The following is a 23,615-nucleotide window of genomic DNA, read 5'->3' as shown; positions in this document are numbered from 1 at the left end:
AATAAAACAACTTGAGACATAAATGTTCGCAATTTTACGTGTCTAATATTTGCATGAACAACTCGTAACGCACCAAAATGACAAGAAAACAGGAAATCACATCATATGACTCTAGCTGATGTCTGTAGCACAGGGAAGGTGGGATGAAGAGATGATGGAACATGATTTGTGAGGACAGTGTTAGTCATAAAAGACAAAACCCATCAAATGTACACTATTGAAGTTTGGACGACTCGTTTTTAGTAACTGTTACGTTAAACTGTTGTTTTGAGCTCAGTGTAAAACCGGTCTCGTCTCACTTCTGCGTACGAGTAATAATACAGTAATGTGTAAAAGTGTAATAATATCTTTGTTTTGTGACTACCGTCGATGGTAAAAAAAATATTTTCGTATTGAGCATGTTTCATAAAGAAAAGGTAAAGATTAAAGTGAAACACAACTTAAAAAAATGTGTACATTGTGTTTTATTATTATACATGATGTTTTTGTATTAATATTACTCACCTTTGAAGAATTTGCTCTCTGAATTGTGTTCAAGTTAAAGTTATAATAAATCATAATAAACCTGATTTTCAATGCACGTTTTTTCATCAGAACATGCTAAAAAACATGTTAACTTGCAAAATAAATAATTGACCCTCGCCTTTAATTGTGATTGGTTTAGCTGTTTTTGTTTTCCAGGCGGACAGACCGCATAATAAATCAGATCCGTTCTATGAAGCTCAAGAGAATCATAATCTCATCGGTGTAGCTAATGTCTTCCTGGAGTGTCTCTTTCATGACATCAAGCTTCAGTATGCCGTTCCCATCATCAGCCAGCAGGGGGAGGTGAGAGCGTCTCTACATCTGTTGATCCGTCCGTCAGGCTGCGGTTTATCACAGCCGTCTTTCTCCTCCCGCAGGTCGCAGGACGGCTGCACGTGGAGCTGCTGCGGGTGAGCGGAGCTGTACCAGAGCGCCCGGCGGCCGGAGACGATTCATCTGAGAACTCCAGCGAGAGCGGCGGCCTGGACATCATGGACAATAATGGAGAGATCGTTCACATGGCCAAGAAGCTCACCTGCAGGGTAGACATGACTGCAGACGTTGACTGCGACGCTTTTTAATTTGATTTGGTCTTATATTGAAAATATCAGTATGTGAAGGATTTAACCCGGTCATGTTTTCTGTTGTCTTCCATCAGGTGAGGATCAGAGAAGCGACGGGTTTGCCTTTAAACCTGTCCAACTTTGTGTTCTGTCAATATATGTTCTGGGAGCAGCCCGAGCCCACTGTAGCCCCGCCCATGGTCAGCCCGGACACGCCCTCTCCTCTGACCCCTGACGCTGAGTTCACCGTGTGCTTTGATCACTGCAGGGTAAGAAAACATTCACTCAAACATCACCTTGGTCCATCTCACCGTCCATCTCTAATATTTAAACATTTAGGATTTGTGAACAAACCGTGAGAATTAAACTTGAGTGTGAGACTCATCCCACAGCCTTTGTGCAAAACACGATCTACAGCGTGTAGAGACCAGAAAATGTCAGATGTGGTCTGGTTGTGTGCAGGATTTTGTTGTATATGTGACGGAGGAGTTCCTGGAGTTTATCTCCGAGGGCGCTCTGGCGATAGAGGTGTGGGGTCATCGGTTCGCAGGGAACGGACGCTCGCTGTGGGAACTGGACGCCTTGCAGGCCAAGACACGGACGCTTAGAGACAGGTGACGTGGCCCTCATCACTTCGGATTACTACAGTACGTGTGTATACACTACAGGATGATAACTGTGTGTGTGTGTGTCGTCTGACAGGTGGAGTGAAGTGTCCCGCAGTGTTGAAACGTGGGTCTCCATACAGGAGCTGAACGAACAGGGCGAGTATTCATCTGTAGAGTTACACCAGAATAAAGACACCAGCACCGGAGGCGTGTTTCAATTGAGACAGGTGCGACACGCCGCCCTCATCCAATCAGATTACAGAATTAAAACATGCCTCATCCAATCAGATTACAGTATAAAAGTATAGCTCATCAGAATATACTTTCAGTATTTGGATTTGTAAATGTGTCGTCTATAGTTGTGTTTGTTGTTGTTAGGGTCACTCTCGAAGGCTTCATGTGTCCGTTAAACCGGTTCAGTGTTCTGGAACATTACCTCTGGTAGTGGAAGCGATTCTCTCCGTCTCAATTGGCTGTGTGTCGGCTCGGTCCACTAAACTACAGAGACCGCTGGACAGCTATCAGGTCAGTTTTTATCACTATACGGCAATGCATCTAAAAAACAACGTATTGAGTTCATCGTTATTGAAAAGACCTACAAAATCATGCACAGCCTCTGTAGCCACGAAGATTCTAAATGTTTAAAGTGGATTTTTAAATGAGATTAAAAGAGCTTCACATATCTCATGAGAACTCAGTGATGTTTGTGTTTGTGTGTTCTCTCCTGGCAGAGAGAGGAAGAGGAAGATTTTGATAGTTATCAGGTATTGTCATTGGCTGCTCTCTGTCCAACAGGCATGACGACAAGCCGCTGCTAATCCTGTGCTTTCTGACAGCGTGACTGAATAAATGAGTGAGGGGTTTTCAAACCTTTCATGCCAAGTGCCACCAAATATGTGTTACCTGCCAGACAACATATTGTTTAAAAAATGTAAACTGGAATAATCTTCAGTATAGAGTTTTACAAATGAAGCTGTCTTTAGTTTCTCAAAAAGTTTCTGGTGGGGCTTTAAACCATTCTCGAGCCCCCCTGGGGGTCCTCGGACCCTAGTTTGAAAACCCCTGGTCTAGGCAACAACGGCCACTTCCGTTTCGCTTTCGTATGTCCCAGTGTGTGTCTATAGTTTTGCTATGCACTAAAATGTATATTCCCTCCATAACAAAAACAGTACATACTTTAAGGCTGTACTATAAGTTGGCGACTTGGGACGCAACACATGATAACTTTGTGCTGGCCTGACTGCAGTAACCACATTGTTTTTGATTTGTAGTAAAGCAATCTGCTTGTTTAAGTCCCAGTAAACAAGCGACTCGTTCATTTTTGTAAGGGTCATGGACCGCTCCAGTGAATGTCCAAAAAAACATCTGAGTAACTTTAAAGATGTGAATGATACCTGAAGTGGCCAGCCACAGGAAACACTGGAAGACGTTTAGGAACTTGACGTGATGAAAGCAAAGAAACGCCAGCAGTTACTGCACTAACGCAATGCAAAGCTGATACACGTGTTGGCATAACATGATCACATGACCAGCGCATGTCTGCATGTTTTCTGCATGTTATATCTTTTTGAACAGTTCAGAGATGGAGCTTCTGATGGCCTCATCTGTGTCCATTTGACACAGCACGCTGGATTTTATTTGACGTTATTGACATGTATTTAACTACAAGACAACTTCAGAATAAACCCAGACCATCAGCTCAGAGCTACAATCCGATTTAAACAAACGCTGATTTAAATAAGATAAGTATGATGAGCTACCTTTGATGTGATGGTCAGGAGTTATTCTGAATTTATAATCCACAAACAATAGCTGTAAAGTTGTGATGTGTAGTCGCTGGTGTCTGCTGTGGATCAATGAGAGATTGGATTCTGAAATTCTTTGTTGTTTTTACGTTTAAATGATCAGATCTCATTCCGTCAGCTGAACTATGTTGAGGCATTTGTGCTGTCTGTGTACAGGAGGAAGACCTGAACTGTGTGCGGGAACGCTGGTCGGAAGCGCTCATCAAACGCCGGGAATATCTGGAGGAACAGATCAAGAAAATCATCAACAAATCAGGTTGGACTTCCCAGAGTTGACTGTGAACGGCTGTGATGGAATCGTGGTGTTGATTCTGAGATGTGATTGACAGAGAAATCAGAGGAAGATGTGGAACGGGAAGCTCGATTGGTGGAGCAGTGGGTGGGTCTGACGGAGGAGAGGAACGCTGTACTGGTTCCAGCCCCTGGCAGTGGAATACCTGGAGCACCTGCACACTGGTGACAACATTCATTCACTGTTGACCTGTTTTGTTTCTCTTCCATACTGTACATATTGCGATATGAGTATATTTATTAGGTACAAAAAACACGATCTGCAATGAATCTATTCTTTTTACACTTTTAAATACTCTACATACTGAAAATCGTTAGAAACACGTGTGACCCTTGGGAAAAGTTTTACCTGTTTCCACCTATTTATTGTTTTTACTCAAGGGTTCCCCCTGCTGGCATGGAAGAGCATATACCTGTGCTGTTCCTGGACCTGAATGGTAAGATTGTTGATCTTGAGTTTCCAAAATCTTTTAGGTATATCAAGTTTGCTTATTTTTCAGACCTGGATAAACCATGTTTGTTATTAAACACTATAAATGATATGTCACAGATCGCTGTTGTTCGTGGGTATATTAACAATCCAATCAACACCGTGCTTAAAGCCAAAGAGAAACGTTGAAAGCTTCAATAATATCTATATTATTCTCAATCTGTAAAAATATATTAACACTGCTCATGTCTGCTTCGGACACCATGTTGGATTCCTGTAAACACCTTTCATTTATTGAAATGATTGTTTTAAACACTTAACACTGCAGACTGATATTCATACTAAACATAGATTATAAAATTGTGATCTGGTCACAAAATGGTGAAATACTTGATTTAGCTGTCTGATCTACTTCATATTTGCATTCAGATCTTTAATGGATTCTGTGCACAAGCGTAGTGACAATGTTGTCAGAGGTCAGGACATCGGTTTCCCTGCCCTAATTTCTAAAACGACTTAACATTCCTCAAAACACGACTGGGCAAAGCCACATTTCTGTCATAATGTACTTGTAATAAACACAAGCCGCTGTCAAAAAAACTAACTCTTATTCCACCGATAAAGTGAATCATCTCACGAAAGCATTTTCTCCCGCATGAGTCCATTATAAGGAATATCGTAGAGCTTCACGTAACTGAACAACAACCAGGGAAAGTTTGATAGTATCGTGTCTTTCCCCTGTTGTTGTTTAGGCAAGTTAAGTTGTTTTAGAAGTTTGTCACTACGCTAGTGCACAGTTCATTTAGGTATTATCAGATATCATTGTAACTCTGAGATCCGTGTATGTTCCAGCGGATAATCTGAGCCTGAACGGACAGCTGATCGGACCTCACGTTGCTGGAGTTAACTCCATCCTCCCCAAAGAACACGGCAGCGCTTTCTTCCACATGCCCATCATCAGACACAGCCATGATGAGGTAACACATTTCCACCTGTGATGTATTACTGATGATACGCACTGCAACATGACACACAACGCAGCTGCTTTCTATGACATCATCGACAGGTGTCCGCTGTTTGTTCGTGGGATTCGTCCATCCACGACTCCGTCCATCTGAACCGCGTCACGGCGCCCAACGAACGCATCTATCTGATCGTGAAAGTGACAGTGCAGCTCAGCCTCCCGGCCTCAATGGAGCTGGTCCTGCGCAAGAGAATCGCCGTCAACATCTACAACAGACAGGTGAGATGTCACACCTCATGTATTCAGATGGACGGCAGATGAACGGCGTGTTCATGAGTGTTTGTGTGTTGTAGAGTTTCACTCAGAGTCTGAAGAGGAGGATGTCTTTAAAGAACATTCTGCACTCGTGTGGAGTCACGTATGAGATCGTGTCCAACATACCGAAGGTACAGAACTATTGAAACATCACAACTCGTGAATCTTTCTGAATACACGCTCATCTGTCGTGTGTTTACAGGCGTCTGAGGAGCCAGAGGAGCGTGAGACGCTGGCTTTGATGGCGGCACGAGGGGACGGCGAGGAGACTTTGGATGGAGAGACGTACATTGAGAAATACACCAGAGGAGTTCTGGAGGTGGATAATATTCTGTGTCTGGAGAGACTCCGACAGGTAAACATCTGAAAGATTGAGGTTTTCCGCCTGATGATGTCAATTTCCTACGAAGACACCCAAAACAAACCTGTGTGTGTGTTTAGGCGGTCAGTGTGAAGGAAGCTCTTTCTGTTAAAAACAGACACATTCGCAGAAGTCTCAGCACTCCAAATGTACAGCACGTAAGAGCACATATATTTTATTCTTAACAGTTGTCTAGACATTGTAGATTTAAAGCCACAATATGAAAGAATTTAGTTATGAAATATCCAGAAATCACTTGCACAGTGTGATATATTTCATGCAGTTTTGTACTTACATTGTCTCAAAAGTTCCCAAGAATGTGCAAATCCAGAGAAATTCCTATTTAAACTAAATATCAGTGACTTAATATCCGCTGCTCCGCACGACCCTCAGTGTCCGGTTGTAGAAACTACGGCAACACCCACAGAAGTGCTTATTACACAGCATCTGTTGTTCTGTTATTATAGATCACGATTACTCTTTGGCTAGTGAAGGAAACACAAACAAGTGTGAACGTAGTTGACTTTTTGACATCAAATAAAATAAATTCATTAACTCGTCTGTGAACATGATGGCCGATCTCCAAACGCCTCTGGATGGTGAAAACCACATGTCCCATAATTCCACTCTCCTACATAACGTCATTTAGCTTCACCTTTTGTTGTTGTTTCGAAGGTGAACCATCTAGCGTTCCAAACTCACATATTGTGGCTTTAAGGGACAGTTCACCCAAACATGAAGATCATGTCCTCATTTACTCACCTTCAGATTGGAGCAAACCTGTATACATGTCTTAGTTCTGCTGGACAAAAAGGAAGATATTTGGAAGAATGTCAGTAAGATCTCATCACTCATTGACTCCCATTGTATTTATTTCCCTACTGTAGCAGTTAATGAGGGATGAGATCTGTTTGCTTACTGACATTCTTACAAATATCTTCCTTTGTGTTCATCAGAACTAAGACATGTATACAAGTGTGGTGTTGACATCATTTCTCTGATGTTCTGAAGGCATTATTTAAACATGGAATAGTATAAAAACTTTGCCTTCTAATGTATGTTTAAACAGTAGATAAATCACGTCATTGACTGTTCCATGTGTTTGTTGTTCAGAAATCAGACATAACGGGATGTGAAGATGATGAAGTGAAGGTTTGTGTTCACACAGACAGACAGAGAGAATAACAGACATCCACAGAAACACACACTGATGTTCAGCTCCGTGTTATTTTCACAGGGTCACTGTGAAGTTCATACAGACGTCTGTGAATCCAGCGTACAAGAGTCATCGCTCAACAATAACAACACAAAAGACACGACTGTCAGAAGCAGAGAGAATCATGGTAAATATACACAACCCGTCTTAACTCTTCAGCGCTGACATCATTTGTTATAACTGTTCAAATGTTAAACATTCAGCATGCACGAGTTCAGTACCTAAGTGTGAATGAAAAAATATCACACAGATTCTAATCGCCACACAAACTGAACGTCAGTAGTGTTCTAGAAATGACACGTGTCATGAAATCTTTCTCCTCAGGGTCGGTTACTGAGAGTCCAACAATCTTTAACTCCAGTCCATTTAAAGTTCTGTCACCTCAGCCGCCCAAATTCCTGAAATCTCTCCTGCCAGTGAAAGAGGAGAGCAAAGCCAAACGCCCGCTGGAGTCACGACCGCTGCTGGGATATGAGGTACATACACGCACACACACGTTATTATAGACACATACATGTAATCATACACACACATAATTATAGACATGCACACATACACACACACACAGACAAATGATCACACAAAAAATTATGAATTATTATACAAAATTATACACACACACACACATGTGATTATAGACACATACATGTAATCATACACACACATAATTACAGACATGCACACATACACACACACACAGACAAATGATCACACAAAAAATTATGAATTATTATACAAAATTATACACACACACACACACACATGTTATTATAGACACATACATGTAATCATACACACACATAATTATAGACATGCACACACACACACACACACACACACACAAATGATCACACAAAAAATGATTAATTATTATACAAAATTATATACGGACACACACACACACACACACACACACTCTTTCGTTCACTCACACACTCTCATATGTATACACACAGACACACACACACTTTCGTTCACTCACACACTCTCATATGTATACACACACACACACACACACACACACTTTCGTTCACTCACACACTCGCATATGTATACACACACACACACACACTCTTTTGCTCACTCACACACTCTCATATGTATACACACACACACACACACACACACACACACTCTTTTGCTCACTCACACACTCTCATATGTATACACACACACACAGACGAATGATCACACATTCTGTGCACAAACACATATAATGACACATGATGTAGACAAATGATTACACACAATTATATACACACACACATGTATTTCTCTAACTCACACACTCTTATACTCGTATGTATACATACACACACACACACACACACACACACACAATGTGTCTGTCTCATCAGGTATCTCTCATCAGCTGTGCCATCTCTACATGCCACTCATATTGTGTTCACACACACACACAGAAGGTTTACTAGCACTTCAGTGACTCCAGGCTCTGCTCTCTCTCTCTGTTTTAAATGTTTGGCAAATCAAAGCCAGCCAAAGTCCAGAATGAACACTCGCCAACAAATGTCAGTTTGACTTTTAACTAAAGTAGAAACACAATGCTTCAGTTGTAAGAATGTTTGACCGTCACTGCTGTAAATGATCTTTGAGTTTTCAGTTGGCAGCTGTGTCATTTTGGACAGTGTACCCAGCATGCCTTGGGTCTTGTGTTTTACCCATACATGTTACACTGAACCTGTGAGTGTCATCATCCCCCCCACACATACATGCCTGCAGCATGTGCCTGTCTAACTCCACCAGCTTGTGTGACGTGATGCCTGCGTGCGTGTGTGTGTGTGTGTAGCGTGTTGCATGGCCTGTGTCAAGTGTTGTGACATCATTACAGAGCATGCGCTGGTTTGTGGAAAGCAGCACGCTTGGCCTCACCTGGTCCAGACCCAGGGCACAGAGCGAGGGCCACGGCCCCAGTGACATCAGCAGTGACATCATCAGCATGAGAGCCAATCACAGAAAGCCCAGACTGAGCACAGATCTCACATACACACTGCCACACTCCGCTGTAAGTGTCGTTCCACACACAACTGGTAGTGACCCTTGAACCACACACACACACTGTGAGACTGCATGTCACTGACCACAGGGAGTCTTATAAACTCATTCTGTAATCTGTCATTTATTAAAGTTCACTACATAGTCATTTTTATTTTTACTTTGGAAAGTCAGTCGGGGAAAATGTGTAAGTGAACTCCTCCTTTAATCTGAACCTTGATGTTGCCAAGTAAAAGAACATCTGTAACATATATAAAACAAATAATACACCTTCCAAATAACATTATTATATCAAGTTTTCTACCGAAGATTGTCAAACGTCATTTTTTCCACTTGTCTTAAATGTTTATAACAAATAAAGATTATGCCAAACTATTATAACCATTAGCTATTTATTTCAATAGCAATTGAATAAGTCTATTTTACAATCTTTACAGTCCAGTTGTTTGTATTTTTACTCCAACTTTTTGGCTCTTATAATATGTCACATCTGTGATGATATTTGTATGCATTACATTTCACATCTAGATGTGATAGTTTGTGAGAGCTTATTCAGACCTTATGACTTATTCAATTGCTATAAAAATAAATAGTTAAATCAGGACAGACGGATTTGACATTGAACCAAATAAAAGCAGAACTGTTGATTTAGTTTTAGCATGAAAGTGCTTGAATTGTATTTTTTATATTTCAATTCTTCAGTTGTTTTTCTTTATAAATCTGCCTCATCATCTTCATCATATGTCACTGTCCTCATGTGTCTTGCATGTGTGTTTACCACGTTTACTCCACACATCACACTGCTCCTCTCAATGACACATTCAGTGTTACAGATAAAAACTGTGTTTGTGTCGTTCCTGTATATTATTTATATAATGCTAATATTGAACATAAATAAGAGCGAGTTTGTTTTTGTCTAGTAGATTTTCACAGATAATCCCCAGTGCAAAGTCTTTACATATGCAGAAGATTCCATTTTTTTTATGTGTGCTGCAGTCGTTATAGTATCTGAATCTACTGACTCGGTTTCCTGTGTGCTTACTGATGATTGGTCAGGATTCAGAGGAGGAGGAGTCTGATTCAGCCTTCAGCGTCCCACAGCTCCAGAACTTCAAGCCTTACGTCCCCGAGGATTTTGCAAACTTTGAGGTGTACAATGCCAGTCTGGAGCCCCCGGAGGCCGGCGTGTGCACGTCTGAAGAGAAAGAGGTATCCCGGAGTCCCACGGCCAGCAGCGGTTACGTCTCTCATAGTGCCTCAACCGCCACTCTATCAGATGTGCTCTTCAGCGGCAGCGAGAGCTGTGATCAGATCAACGCCAGAGAAACTTCAGACCCCCAGGAACACACCAGAGGTCACCTGATGTCGTGTTCCGTCCCCGCTCAGCGCTGTTCTCGTCGCAGAGACAGATGCGTGCTGAGCGTCAGTCAGGAATTCACCGACTTTAAGGGAGCAGATGACGGCGAGGGAGGAGATCTTAGCGGTTTTGAGACGGGCTCTGACACAACGCCCCAGAGTCATCTCCACAATGGAGAAGGATCTCCCGGCGTTCCGGCATCCGATGATAATTCGGAGCTGGATTTGGAGGATGCTGCAGTCTCCAGCGAGGATGAGAACACACCCGTGGTTCAGCTGCCCGACTGGATGGCCCCCGGTGAGCAGGTTTGGGTGGGCGAGCGGAGCGGGACGGTGCATTATGTCGGAGGGGTGGAGTTTGCTAAAGGCATCTGGGTTGGAGTGGAACTGGATCTTTCTGTGGGTACGTCATCAAAGATTAAATCTAGATGTCAGCTGCCATAAAGAAATCAAGAGACAGTAACCAAACAACCTTTCTTGTTCTTTACAGGCAAACACAACGGTACGGTGGAGGGCAGGGTGTACTTCCGCTGTGCCACAGGTCACGGTGTCTTCGTGAAGCCGTCCCGTCTCACCAGAGAACCCTCGTCCGCAGACCCAACACTGACTTGAATGTGAAGCGTGTCATTTCTGATGCTTTAATAACGACCAGCACTGTAGTCTCGCGTAGCCTTATCGCCACTTTCCTTGGCCAAGGCCCGCCCAAGAGACCATATGACTGACAGGTAAATCAACCAATCACGTTTCGTTTTGTGCCGCGTCATGTGTAGAGGCGTGGAAATGTCCCTGCAGTAACAGACCGGAGTACGTTCACCAACGTGTCAAATGCGACAACAATGATTGTACGTTTATGCCGTGAACCTCGCATACTTTTAAGAATGAAGCGTTTAGTCGATCGTGATGAATTCTTATAGCAACCGTTGTAAACACCACAGCTTGCTTACTTAGATCGGACGTCTTCATGTGGTTTCCAGGCGGACCGTTAAAGAACACGACGCGCACGTCTACCGGAAATCCTGTGAAATTCAACCAATAAGATGATGACTTTCGACGTGCTGAAGTGTTTCCAGTAAAGTGTGCCTTAAGCATCAGACGTTCAGCCAACGGTCGTCTGATCATTATGTACTTTAAGTACAGTACGTAACCCAACACTAGACATTTAAAGCTGGTTTTGTCTTTTGTGACCCAGTCTGTGAAATTCAGGCTAAAGTCTCGAAACCTTTTGAGCGTCACAGTTTGAGTTCAAGCATTCATTTCTTTATAATCTTAATCTGTGACATGGTTTTACGCCGTCAATATGAAAGACATCATGGTTATATTCTCAGAATCTAACATTGTGTACATTTTATTTAGAAAACAGACTTCGGGTCACATTTTAAACCATTTTAAGTCCTCTTGAGGTCCTTTAGTGCAGGGGTTTACAAACTGGAATTCCCAGGGGTTGCAGGGGGTCCCCAGGAATTTCAGGGAAAAAATCAAGCAGAAATGGTAAAAGTCTACTGAACATTATTATTGTTAGTGTTTTTTTATACACACATACTGTAGTTTCCAGAATTGTTCTTATTTGTACCTCTAATGAGTGTTTTTTCACTATAGCTTCTTGAATTGCACTTTCCTTGAGTCGCTACAGTACAAATGCAAGTCTAGAAAGAGGGGGTCCTCACAAAAGGTTCATCTTATTTGGGGCTCCTTGGCATCATAGTTAAAAACACCCGGCTTTAGTGGACACAGAACACGTGGTTGAGAAACACTGGTCTTTACAATTGATATGTTTTATGTGTTGACTGATTTCCGTCATTACCTGGCAATAAATCGTGTGTGTACGTGCGTACAGGTTTATCTTTCATTGAGGGGACTTGACTCATAATTGAATCATAAACAGACTAAATGATGCATATTTGATCATGTTTAAAGGCATTGTGTGAGGTTTAGTGGATTGAATGCACAGTTGGTACAATATAAATGTCCTCACAATGGACGGAAACCTGACGTACATGTTCATGTCATAGTTGAATGCTGCTGAGTTGCACAAATGTTTTATATCCCATTATATCCCGCGTTGATACGACTGAAATACTAACGTCACATAAACTTCCATGTGGGTTTATTTACCACTTCTCATAGGACTAACTCTATACACTAAACTCTGTCTAACATCAGAACGTACTACTGTTTGTGTGCTGATATCAGGTGTTACCAAAGACAGCCTTTTAAATCTGCCGCGCAAGCTCCCAACGCTTCAATCTTTTTGTGTAGATGACTTTATAAGCACGTGTTTATTCTTCTGTATTTTCATAATATTTGTTGAAAAGATTTATGCTGAAATGTTAAGTGCCACGTAGCCATCAGAATCATGGTGGAGTTATGAGTTGGACAGTCGTGGTATTGTAAATGTGGAAGGACTGCTGTCTGAACGCTTGCACTGGAGGAACTCAATCCTGGATGCACATTGGAGTTGTGCCAGGCACAAACATTTGTGCTTCTCTGGAGACGGACGAGCACCTTTTTCTTGATCAAATCCTTGAGTATCGCTAAACAGGAGGAGATGGCCTGATGTACCGACAAAAGATCTGTTTGTGTATTTTACATCTTGAATGACTTCTAGGTTCACCTGTCTAATACTGAAGCATTTCAATACGTGTGTGTGCGTGTGATCGTCCGATTTGTATAGTTTGTGATACTAAAGCCAATATAAATATGTTTTCTATAGATGGAAGGAGGAATATGGGCTATAGGCTGAATAATGAAAGTGTGTGAGCTGTGGAATATAAACCCAAGACCTTAAGACAAAGCAATGCTGCTCTCCTTAACAAGGATCTGTACATATCATGTATGAACATAGTATTTACAATGTTATAATGTACAGAACCGTATTTATATTGTGTCTCTGCAAACTGTTGATACAAAGATGTTGTAGAATACAGAGCGATCACAATTCAACACTCGTGTCTCCTTTCTTCGTGTGATGAAACATGACGGACGTTGTTTAAAAACCTACACGAACGAATACTGTAGCATATATTTATATTTACTACGGCAAACTGTAGTAATCATTCCTAGTGTTTTAACCCGTTTCAAAGTAAATATTCAAGAATCTAGATTTTATTTGACGTGAGTTGTGTAATAAAAATATTTAAATTAATTGAAATGATATATATATATATATATAAAAAACAAATGTAGTATAATAAATACTTAATTTCATTCATTCAATTTAGTTTTATTTATAAAGCTCTTTTCAAATTTGTTTCATGTGTCGAGGCAGCTTTACAGGAAGAAAGATAAAACGCACAAAAGTTAGTATTAGTAATAAATCACAGACTTTTAGTTTCATGTGGGAGTTGAAATGATAATGAAATGACAAAAGAGCATTATATGATACACAAACTCGTACATTAACTTTTGACAGTTGCTGATTATGTCTCATTCTCACTGCTGGTGTGAACTTTGACCTGCACGACACTCTGGGGTCAAGAGGTCATCGTGTGTCAGTGAGCAGCTGTTCTCTCAATGATGTCGCCGGAACACAAATGTTTACATGAGAAGTAAATCCCTCGCATTACACAGCACATATGATTCACAATCTCATGTAACAGCATCCGGATGCCAAGAAACAGATCTGGTAGATTTTCATGCAATTAAAACTCCAACGGCACAAGTTTCTAACTTGAACGGATTCATATGACCGGAGACGTCCAACAGTCATGGAAATGTTGAAAGTGGTGATTTCAAGGGCTCTATTTCTTCAGAAAATGTTTGGATTTAGCTATTTGTACATTTGATAAACCAAACCGCACTAGCAAGTGTATAATGTGAGTCCTGCTGAGAGTCTTTATGTTAAAGACGTCTGTGTACAAGTAAATATAATGTGTTGAAGTTTATTCAATGAATTGCTCGGTACCCGACATGCAAACGGAAACCTTAACATCAGATCTCGCTCTCCTGTAAAGATAACGCTGTATTAAAACATCCTGGTAAACACTTTCTTTTTGACATTGGGAAAAATCAAATGTTGAAAATTTAAGGATGATTTATTATTTGTGAGCAAATAAATAATAGAAATCAACACAGAAATGTCACATTTCAGTATAAAGATGAATTCAACCAAATAACAAAATGAATCATATTAGTCATATAGAGCAAAATAAAGCACTTCTTGGTAAGGAGGGGGGCGTGGCCTCGTGCCGTGGGCGGGGTCTGTGAGTCCGCCGCGTGTGAGCGAGAGCGCGCAGACGCATGTGGATGTTGACGCAGTCGGGCACGTTTCACTTCAGTTGTCATTTCTTTGCGCTGTTTGTGTATTTTGTTTACTGAAGTATTGAACTTGATCCCTGATGATGCACAGCTCACAGAAAGACACGACTTACACTAAGATCTTCGTCGGCGGTTTGCCGTATCACACCACCGACTCCAGTCTGAGGAAATACTTTGAGGTGTTCGGAGACATCGAGGAAGCTGTTGTCATCACAGACAGACAGACGGGAAAGTCCAGAGGTTATGGCTTTGTGAGTATCTCATCTTCCTTTATTAAAACTTTCCGACCTCGTTTGGCAAAACTTTCCTCAAGCTTCTCTTATACTGCGCGCAGGTGACGATGGCTGACCGCGCAGGCGCAGAACGAGCCTGTAAAGACCCCAACCCCATCATTGACGGGAGGAAAGCCAACGTCAACCTGGCCTACCTGGGGGCCAAACCTCGCGTCATGCAGCCAGGTGAGACCACAGACACAATCCACATCACTTCATTCACTCTTCCTGACCTGTCTGCGGGAGACGGGATGTTGTTGTCATGGTGACATGAAGCTTTTGATTTCGGGGCACTTTTTCTCCAGTTGATCGTAACATAGAAATACCGTATCGTAGTATTTACAGTTGTAAAATGTTTAGATACGGAAGTGTTTTTAAACCATAACAAAGTAAAAAAGGTTCACTGTTTATCATAGTTAAAGGGACACTCCACCCAAAAACTGTGTCATGAATTATTCTCTTGTTGTTCCAGACGTGTATAAATGTCTCTGTTGGGTTGAACACACAGAGAGATATTTGGGGATAATGTGAGTAAGCCACAGTTCTGAAGCACCATTGACTGCCATAGTAGGAAAACCATTTTCAGTCATTGTTTGGTTGTGTTGAACACAAGAGAAGATATTCTGAGGAATGAAGGAAAACAAACCGTTCTGGGGCACTTTTGACTATCGTCTACATTTGTCCTACTATGGCTGTCAATGGTGCTTCAGAACTGTTTCAGATTATTACAGAATATCTCTCTGTGTGTTCAACCCAACAGAGACATTTATACACGTCTGGAACAACAAGAGGTTGAATAATTCATGACAAGAGTTTTTGGGTGGAGTGTCCCTTTAATACTACAGAAATATATATTGAAGGGACAGTTCAACAGATATTTTAATTCTGGTTTAATTTACTCACCTTTGAGTTCTGGTGAACGCAGAGAAAGATATTTAAAAGAATGCAGTTTTTGGACCACATTGACTTCCATAGTAGAAAAAAAAGACTTTACTACACAGCCAAGATCTGAACAAAACCATTAATACTATACGTTTGGACCCAACTAGAGAGCGACAAATTCATGACCGAAGTGTCCTAAGGTACTGTATCATACTACAGTGTAGCGTTTACTACAGCAAACACTAAAGTCAATACTGAGTTATTCGTGTGAGATAAAACCATTGAATTGCTTTTTCTTTCTTAGGGTTTTCATTTGGTGTCCCTCAAATACATCCTACATTCATCCAGCGGCCTTATGGGTAAGTGTGTCTCTATTAACGACTTCAGGTTGTTTCTGTTTAAAGTTTCATGGGTTTAAATCGAGTAGTTTGTATCGTCCGATGTAAAGATATGATATTGAGAACATCCTTCCATTCGCATCCTCGTTGAAGCGTGGAAGGTTTTTATTTTTTAAATAAAGTTTGTCTCCATCACAGTGACTTTATCCCGGTTTCCATCCAAAGTTTCAAAATTTGGCTAATGCGCAAAATTGGAATATAGCAGAAAACATTTGCGTCTAAGCACCGTTTGAATCTAACTAGTCACTGGTTAATTCTGCTTTGTATTTCGAAATGTGGCGTTTCCATCAATCGATTCGGATGCAAATTTAATGCGCATAAACCAGCGTGATGGAAACCCGGCTACATTTATATATACTGTTACTAAGTACTGTATGTGCAATCCCCTGGGATCCAACCCACAACCTTGGCCTTGTTAGCACCATGCTACAGTAAAGCTACGATGAACAATATCATATTGTTACATGTCATATCCAGCGTGTTTTAATATTGTGTACAGGATCAATGGTATTCATCTGTGTTATAAAATGCTGTTTTCCTTGTGCCGTAGAGACGGTGAAGATGATCATTCATCGCTACTCTATTCGTCTCCTTTTCGCCAGGTCATGAGGTGTGTGCGTGTGAACTTTGTGTCGTGTTGCGTGTTTTCTTTGCACTTCGTTCTTTTTCAATGCAAACATGTCTCTCTCTGATCCGACAGGCTCGCTGTCCGTTAACATAACCTTCAGTCGCTCAATTCAGAGACTCGCAGACGGTGATCAGACTGCATGGATGTTGTTGTTTTGAGAGAGTTAGTCTGTGTGCGTTTGCACCTGTCTGAAGTGTTGCTGAGAGCTAAACCGTGTGCTTTAACTGGAAGATTTCTGGAAAACATTGTCGAAACATCTTTGGGGTGCAAGGAGCAGATGTGTGCACTGTTTTTATCATTCATTTCAACATTGTTTTGGAGGGCTCTGGGTTTGAGTCGACGCTTGCATGCTTCAGCGAGTCTTCTCGTGTACCTCTTTTTTTGACTAATGATGCTTTTGTCTTGGTCTTCTGACTTCAGATTGAAGATCTGTGATTCTATGTGAAGTGTAGATCTCCAGGCTGTGTCGACTGTCCATCCATGTTCACATTTAGCCGCGCTCTTCTGGGACGCTTTGGTCGACTGGTGTGGCATGAGATGAGTGTGTAAGCTTGTAAAGAAGGCCACGGAGCAGCTGCTTTAGCGTGGAACTCAAAGACACAGCGTGACATTCAGATCTTGCTGAAGACAACAGGTGTTCAGACACACGAGAGACTCTCGGCCTCTGTCCGCTCTCATTACAAACCGACTTAAATTAGACCTGACGCTTGGCAACTCTGAAAGGTCAAAAAAGTGAAATGCACACAGCAGCTTAGACACATGAGTATGTTTAACTCTCATACTATATTGGTCAGTTGTTATTCTGGAAAATCTCTTAAAGGGAGAGTTCACCTAAAATGCGTTCGGCCGTTGTTCTCTCTCTCGTGTGTTTGTAAACCTGTGTGTGAGTCTTTCTTCCGTAAACACGAAAGCAGATATTTTGAGAAATGTGTTGTTTTTTGATGATCAACATTCTTCAGAATATCTTCTGTTGCGTTCTGAAGAAGAAAGAAACTCGTACAGGTCACCAGCGTGAATAAATAATGACCGAGTTAACCTGAACTAGATGAAGTGGACATACAGTCCAGATCTTCTTTTCTTCCTTGAGATGTACCGGTCTGGTTCGTTTCTAACGGACCGTGTTGTCCATAAAGATTCATTGTACAGTAATGTCTGGATTCACTGGGACACGTGTTGGTCAGATTCTCGTTTGAAGACATAAGAAGAGCAGAAAATAGCCTCGGCGGGCAGCCTGTGCTGTCACTCATGATGATTGACAGTAAGGAATGGAGTGGACGGTCAGATTTAACATCGACACCTGCTGTGTGCTGTCCAGTCTGCCCCGCAACAAACCCTGCTGCTGTGTGCTGTCACCAAATGCAGCTGTTTTAGACGTTATTTCTGGTTGGTTTAGTAATGCTGCGCAGCTGTGCTGTCTTTTATTATACTGACTTGATTTGTTCTCTCAGTGGCATATGTGCGAGGACTTCTCTTTCACCGGCTGCTGCCTGTTTTATCTCTTCAGTCATATATTTATATATATATATATTTATATACTGTATATCTGCCCAACTAGAATTTTATGACCATTAAGATCGTTACACTTCTTCTCAGTGCTTTGACATGTTTGGTTTTAATGAAAAGTATTTTTATTTACATTACAATGATGTGAACTAAATGTAGTAAGTGTAGCACTTCACACATTATAACTTCAGATGAATCCTCTCTATAAAAGCGTCAATTACAGAATGAAAGTCATGTCATAAGGTTTAACCGCATCTTACTGGGCATAAATTAGGGTTTATTTTCTTTATTGAAATCTAACGTCATGTTTGTTTCATTGTGGGGTGAAAAGTAAGCTAGGTGTGTGTGTCTGTCTCTATATTTGTGTGTGTCTCTATGTTTGTGTGTGTGTGTGTCTCTATGTTTGTGTGTGTGTCTCTGTTTGTGTGTGTCTCTGTTTGTGTGTGTGTGTGTGTGTGTGTGTGTGTGTGTGTGTGTCTGTGTCTGTGTTTGTGTGTATCTGTGTGTGTGTCTCTATGTTTGTGTGTATCTGTGTGTGTGTGTGTCCTATGTTTTTGTATGTGTCTCTTTATTTGTGTGTGTGTCTGTGTGTGTCTCCATGTTTGTGTGTGTGTCTCTCTATGTTTGTGTGTATCTGTGTGTGTCTGTTTGTGTGTGTGTGTGTCCTATGTTTTTGTATGTGTCTCTTTATTTGTGTGTGTGTGTGCGTGTCTGTCTCCATGTTTGTGTGTGTGTCTTTGTGTGTGTGTGTGTGTGTGTGTGTCTCTATGTTTGTGTGTGTCTCTCTATGTTTGTGTGTATCTGTGTGTGTCTGTTTGTGTGTGTGTGTGTCCTATGTTTTTGTATGTGTCTCTTTATTTGTGTGTGTGTGTGCGTGTCTGTCTCCATGTTTGTGTGTGTGTCTTTGTGTGTGTGTGTGTGTGTGTCTCTATGTTTGTGTGTGTCTCTATGTTTGTGTGTGTCTCTATGTTTGTGTGTGTCTCTATTTGTGTGTGTCTCTGTTTGTGTGTGTCTCTGTTTGTGTGTGTCTCTATTTGTGTGTGTGTGTGTGTGTGCGTGTTGTCTCTATGTTTGTGTGTGTCTCTATGTTTGTGTGTGTGTGTGTGTGTGTGTGTGTGTGTCTGACGTTTTATTCATTAATATTGTGTAATGGCGCACTGGTTGATGTTGAATTGATCTTAATGTTGTGTTGTATTCTCCAAGTGGAGTTCTGTTGGGTGGTGTTGTGTTTTGTTTCTGCTGTGGTTTTGCATAGTTAAAAGCTTTTAATATCCATTTGTGTATAGACACGATTTGATCTTCAACATCTAAACCAAATCCATTTAAAAACATTTTGAAATGATAGTTTAGTTGTTCTACTCACTGTTAGTAGGGCTGCGCAATATTTTCAAAGCATTGAAATATCGCAACATGCAGATCGCAATATTTGATATACAACTGAATTATTTTCTTAATTCAAAGTTACATATAGACCACTTTGGATGATGTAACAACGCTGATCCAAAGAAAAATAACTTTTTGTTTCCGATTTTTAACAATACACAATGGTTGAACAAAATGCAACTAACATTATTAAATATGTTAAATTCATATTTTAGTTTCAATTATTTATATGAGTTTAAAAAAATAAACACATCTTGCGAAGTGGTCTATAGTCTATAAGTTTTAGGTTGACAGCAGAGAGATTTAACGTTAAGAAATAAAGCAAAACATGTATGTTTGTTATGTTGAGCATCACATTTTTCTTTAATATTGTGCAGCCCTATTGGTTATATAATTTTTTCAATATATTTTTTTATAAAATCCAAATAGATTTGAGCAAAATAAACATTGTATCACATTATTAACGTGCTATTGCCATGTATTTGAGCCTACGCCTCTAGATCAAAATATCTTTAAGATCGTCAGTCAAAAGTGTACAAAACAATTGATATTATACTATAATAATAATAATGGGTAAAGAAGCAATCACACTTCACTTTTTCCCAGCATGCTCTGCTGTTTAATAATCTTTAGTGCATTTGAGTTTCTCTGTGAGTTGTTTGTGATGTGAATGTTTTTGTTTGTTTCTTGTTTAATTGGGTATGTCTGTGCCCTGCAGGATTCCTTCTCATTACGTGTACCCGCAGGCATTTGTCCAGCCCAGCATGGTGATCCCTCACGTCCAGCCTTCAGCCGCATCCGCCTCCCCCTCACCTTATCTGGATTACACCAGCGCCGCCTATGCGCAGTATTCAGCTGCGGCCGCTGCTGCTGCATATGAGCAGTATCCTTACGCCGCCTCCCCGGCAGCCACCGGTTACGTCGCTACCGCCGGCTATGGTTATGTCCAACAGCCTCTGGCGTCACCTGTGCCCGGAGCCGCGCCGGCTCCGTTCAGTCAGTATCAACCGCAGCAGCTGCAGACAGACCGCATGCAGTGATGAGCGGCATCTCTGGTCCTGATGCTGAACAGAGCCGGTCACCGGACCGCTTCTGGTTTCTGACAGTGTTAGCCAAAGAGACACAGCAAAGACTTTTTTATTGTTTTGTTATTGGTATTCATACTACTGCTGTTTTATTTTAAGTATTTAATATTTATTACCTAAAAGCCCAAACGTAGCGTTCTATACTGACCGTCCAGTACTTGTGAATGTAAGAACGAGTCACAGGTTGTAGATTCAGAAAAGTCACCAGTGATCCACATACACACAAAAAAGAATTCTTAAAGGGACAGTTCACTGAAATAAATGTCATTACTTAAGTAGGGCTTCACACTAAACCTCATGTTGTGTTTGAATCTTTACCAAATAGTGTTTGTACTGACATCTCAACAGTATTAAAGTAGCCAATGCGTGCCAAATGAATATGATATAACTAATACAATTATACAACATTATTTTGAGACAATATCGTTTTTAACATTTGTTCAGATTAACACTGATTGGGTCTCCGATGTTTGACTTCAGACAAACACACACACGAGTCACATGAACATTGTACGATTAATGTATTTGTGTTAAACAGGGCTATTAAAAATCTTCCTTTGATGAAAATAACGGTGAACAGGATTCACAGATGTTGGTCATCTCAATAAGCACAAGTGTTGAATCAGGGGATGTACGTACATTCGTTTATTTATACACACACAACTGTTTGAAAGGAACAGCAGTGAACATTATTTTTGGCCTCAGCTGTGTTTATGTTGACGCAGATCAAGTGCCTTAAAGATTGATATATACAGTATTTATTATAATGGTATTTCTACTGCTGCTGGAACTCTTTTGATCACATATATGAAGCTGTACTGTATGTTCACTGTCTGATCAGTCTGCTGTGACCTCTATTGGCATCTATTACAGTTCTCTGTGCCTTATATCTGATAGCGTTTCAGTGATTTATGAATCTGTGAATTGTTTATGTCTTCCAGGATTCTGTCAGCACTACTGAGAAACACACTGATCTGATGAGAGCACTGTTTAGTCCTTTTTGTATTAATGTACATGGAAACATGGCTGCTATCTCTGTGTAGCGTGACGATCAGATATTCATTACAGGGAAAATATTCTCCACTCATTGTGTTTTTTCAGGTTATAGCAACAATTCTTCTATGTGATTGATTTCAACTCAATTCTCTTATGTATGTAATCCTACTGTCAATATATCTAAAGAAATGTGTGTCAACGACAGGTATCACCAACTGTCTTTTACCTTTTTGTATGATTGATTTCTCTCTCCGTGGATATTCAACACTGGACCTTTAAGAATACTTTGAGGTGATTTTTAAGGTATTGTATGAAAATAACATGTCTGGATAATAGAAATACAAGCTCACTTGGTATTTCGCTTCTTCTTTTCTTTCTAGGTTTAGGATTCTTTTAAATATCCTTAATATTGCTGTATAATACGTATAAAAGAAAATATATCAGCAATAAAAATGATTCATATACGGTGAGTTGTTTTTGTTTTAACGTGACAATTTAACATTCTTTCATTGGTCCAAAAATGAAGAATTAAAAGATGATATGATAAAATATAATTCATTGTTTTATCCCCATACAGACAGATTGTAATATATAATTTGCTTTATAGTAACTGAAAATGTGCCTGGACTGGTAAAACATAAACAGACGTTTCAATAAACCAGTAATAAATACATTACTTTTAGGATTTACATGTTAATTTCTGACTCGAAATATCACATTCATAACAACAACATTGGCCTTCTGTGGTTCTCTAAAACCTTTTTGAATAGTTTCAATGGTGTTGGAGTCATTCTATTGTTGTCTTTTTGTTATTCACACTAGATGTGGTTCAAGAGTTTGTAAAGTCACGTGATGATGAAGGTCAAATACACTCTTTATTTACTGCCCTGTCAACACTGTCCCTTGTGCCCATAATATTTGATTTAAATGTTTTATTTGATTTGTTGCCTGCAATGCCATGTGGAGAATAAATGGACATATCCAACTTATTCTCAATATACGTGTTTTTATATTTTCTTCAGAAATATATAAATAAGGCCTAAATAACAGTCATGAATAAAATACAGAAACACATATATTGAAAATAAATTGGATATCCCAGTCCATCTCCATTTATGTCCACATGGCAGTGCTGGTTACCTAAATGAAGTAAAACGGTCAAGCACCTCCAGAACCTCATAGATACTGACCCTAACAACGGTTGCTACCCCAACAAATAACCAGACACCACCTGATCAGAATATTCCAGCTCACCGCAGGAGAAATGAAATCATTAACCGATGCTAAACCTTTATATCTGTCCTATGAGGTTTATTAGACCCCGTCCCCACTAAACTATTAAAAGAGTTATTAGCGTTGCAATAGAACCCACTGATAATATTGTTAACTCCTCACTCACCCTACAGGTCAAGGGTCAAAACGCTTTAAGCTGTTATAAAGAGACCACACTTACACCATAAGCAACGCATTAGAACCCATTATAAGTTTACATTTCATCCACACTGGTCGACAGGCTCGTCCCATTAGGAACAAGCAGGTTGTGATGTCCGGTGTAGACACGACGTTAGATCCAAATGAACTAAGAAACTACGATAGACCGATATCAAATCTTCCACATCTGTCTAGAGAAAGCAGAATCTGTTTTACACAAACATTTTCAGTCGGGCTTTAGGCCACATCATAGCACGCAAACCGTTCACCTTTAATGTATAATTCTCACATTTGTATACTTTGGCCAGTTAATAATACGACTTTAAGTAGTTTTAT

General features: G+C 40.5%; 2 protein-coding genes across 3 annotated transcripts in view; both read left to right on the top strand.

The window, feature by feature from the left end:
- kif13a (kinesin family member 13A) overlaps positions 1–13,385 on the top strand; it is a 42,395-nt gene extending 29,010 nt beyond the window's left edge. Inside the window, exons 20-39 of the mRNA XM_079469150.1 lie at positions 682–828; positions 903–1,067; positions 1,184–1,357; positions 1,551–1,702; positions 1,791–1,923; positions 2,075–2,221; positions 3,658–3,757; positions 3,831–3,957; positions 4,174–4,229; positions 5,075–5,199; positions 5,289–5,465; positions 5,540–5,632; positions 5,704–5,856; positions 5,943–6,020; positions 6,976–7,014; positions 7,100–7,205; positions 7,403–7,554; positions 8,928–9,101; positions 10,148–10,850; positions 10,938–13,385. Coding sequence (XP_079325276.1) covers positions 682–828; positions 903–1,067; positions 1,184–1,357; positions 1,551–1,702; positions 1,791–1,923; positions 2,075–2,221; positions 3,658–3,757; positions 3,831–3,957; positions 4,174–4,229; positions 5,075–5,199; positions 5,289–5,465; positions 5,540–5,632; positions 5,704–5,856; positions 5,943–6,020; positions 6,976–7,014; positions 7,100–7,205; positions 7,403–7,554; positions 8,928–9,101; positions 10,148–10,850; positions 10,938–11,059 — 3,123 coding nt within the window. The 3' untranslated portion in view covers positions 11,060–13,385. The remainder of the gene's footprint in view (positions 1–681; positions 829–902; positions 1,068–1,183; positions 1,358–1,550; positions 1,703–1,790; positions 1,924–2,074; positions 2,222–3,657; positions 3,758–3,830; positions 3,958–4,173; positions 4,230–5,074; positions 5,200–5,288; positions 5,466–5,539; positions 5,633–5,703; positions 5,857–5,942; positions 6,021–6,975; positions 7,015–7,099; positions 7,206–7,402; positions 7,555–8,927; positions 9,102–10,147; positions 10,851–10,937) is intronic.
- Positions 13,386–14,781: 1,396 nt separating this feature from the next.
- rbm24b (RNA binding motif protein 24b) lies at positions 14,782–22,515 on the top strand (the record flags this gene model as incomplete). 2 transcript variants are annotated; one of them, XM_079469151.1, is made up of 5 exons in its annotated part: positions 14,782–14,952; positions 15,036–15,159; positions 16,160–16,214; positions 16,804–16,863; positions 20,486–22,515. In XM_079469151.1, 5 exons carry the CDS (start codon positions 14,782–14,784, stop codon positions 20,805–20,807), a joined length of 732 nt encoding a protein of 243 aa, XP_079325277.1. In that variant the 3' UTR covers positions 20,808–22,515. The 2 variants fall into 2 exon arrangements, with proteins under 2 accessions (XP_079325277.1, XP_079325278.1); XM_079469152.1 differs by lacking the exon at positions 16,804–16,863.
- Between the last annotated feature and the right edge of the window lie 1,100 nt (positions 22,516–23,615).

Source organism: Barbatula barbatula (assembly GCF_947034865.1).
Source record: "Barbatula barbatula genome assembly, chromosome: 12".
In the NCBI taxonomy this organism is placed as follows: domain Eukaryota; kingdom Metazoa; phylum Chordata; class Actinopteri; order Cypriniformes; family Nemacheilidae; genus Barbatula; species Barbatula barbatula.
This window is presented reverse-complemented; position numbering and strand designations above follow the sequence as displayed.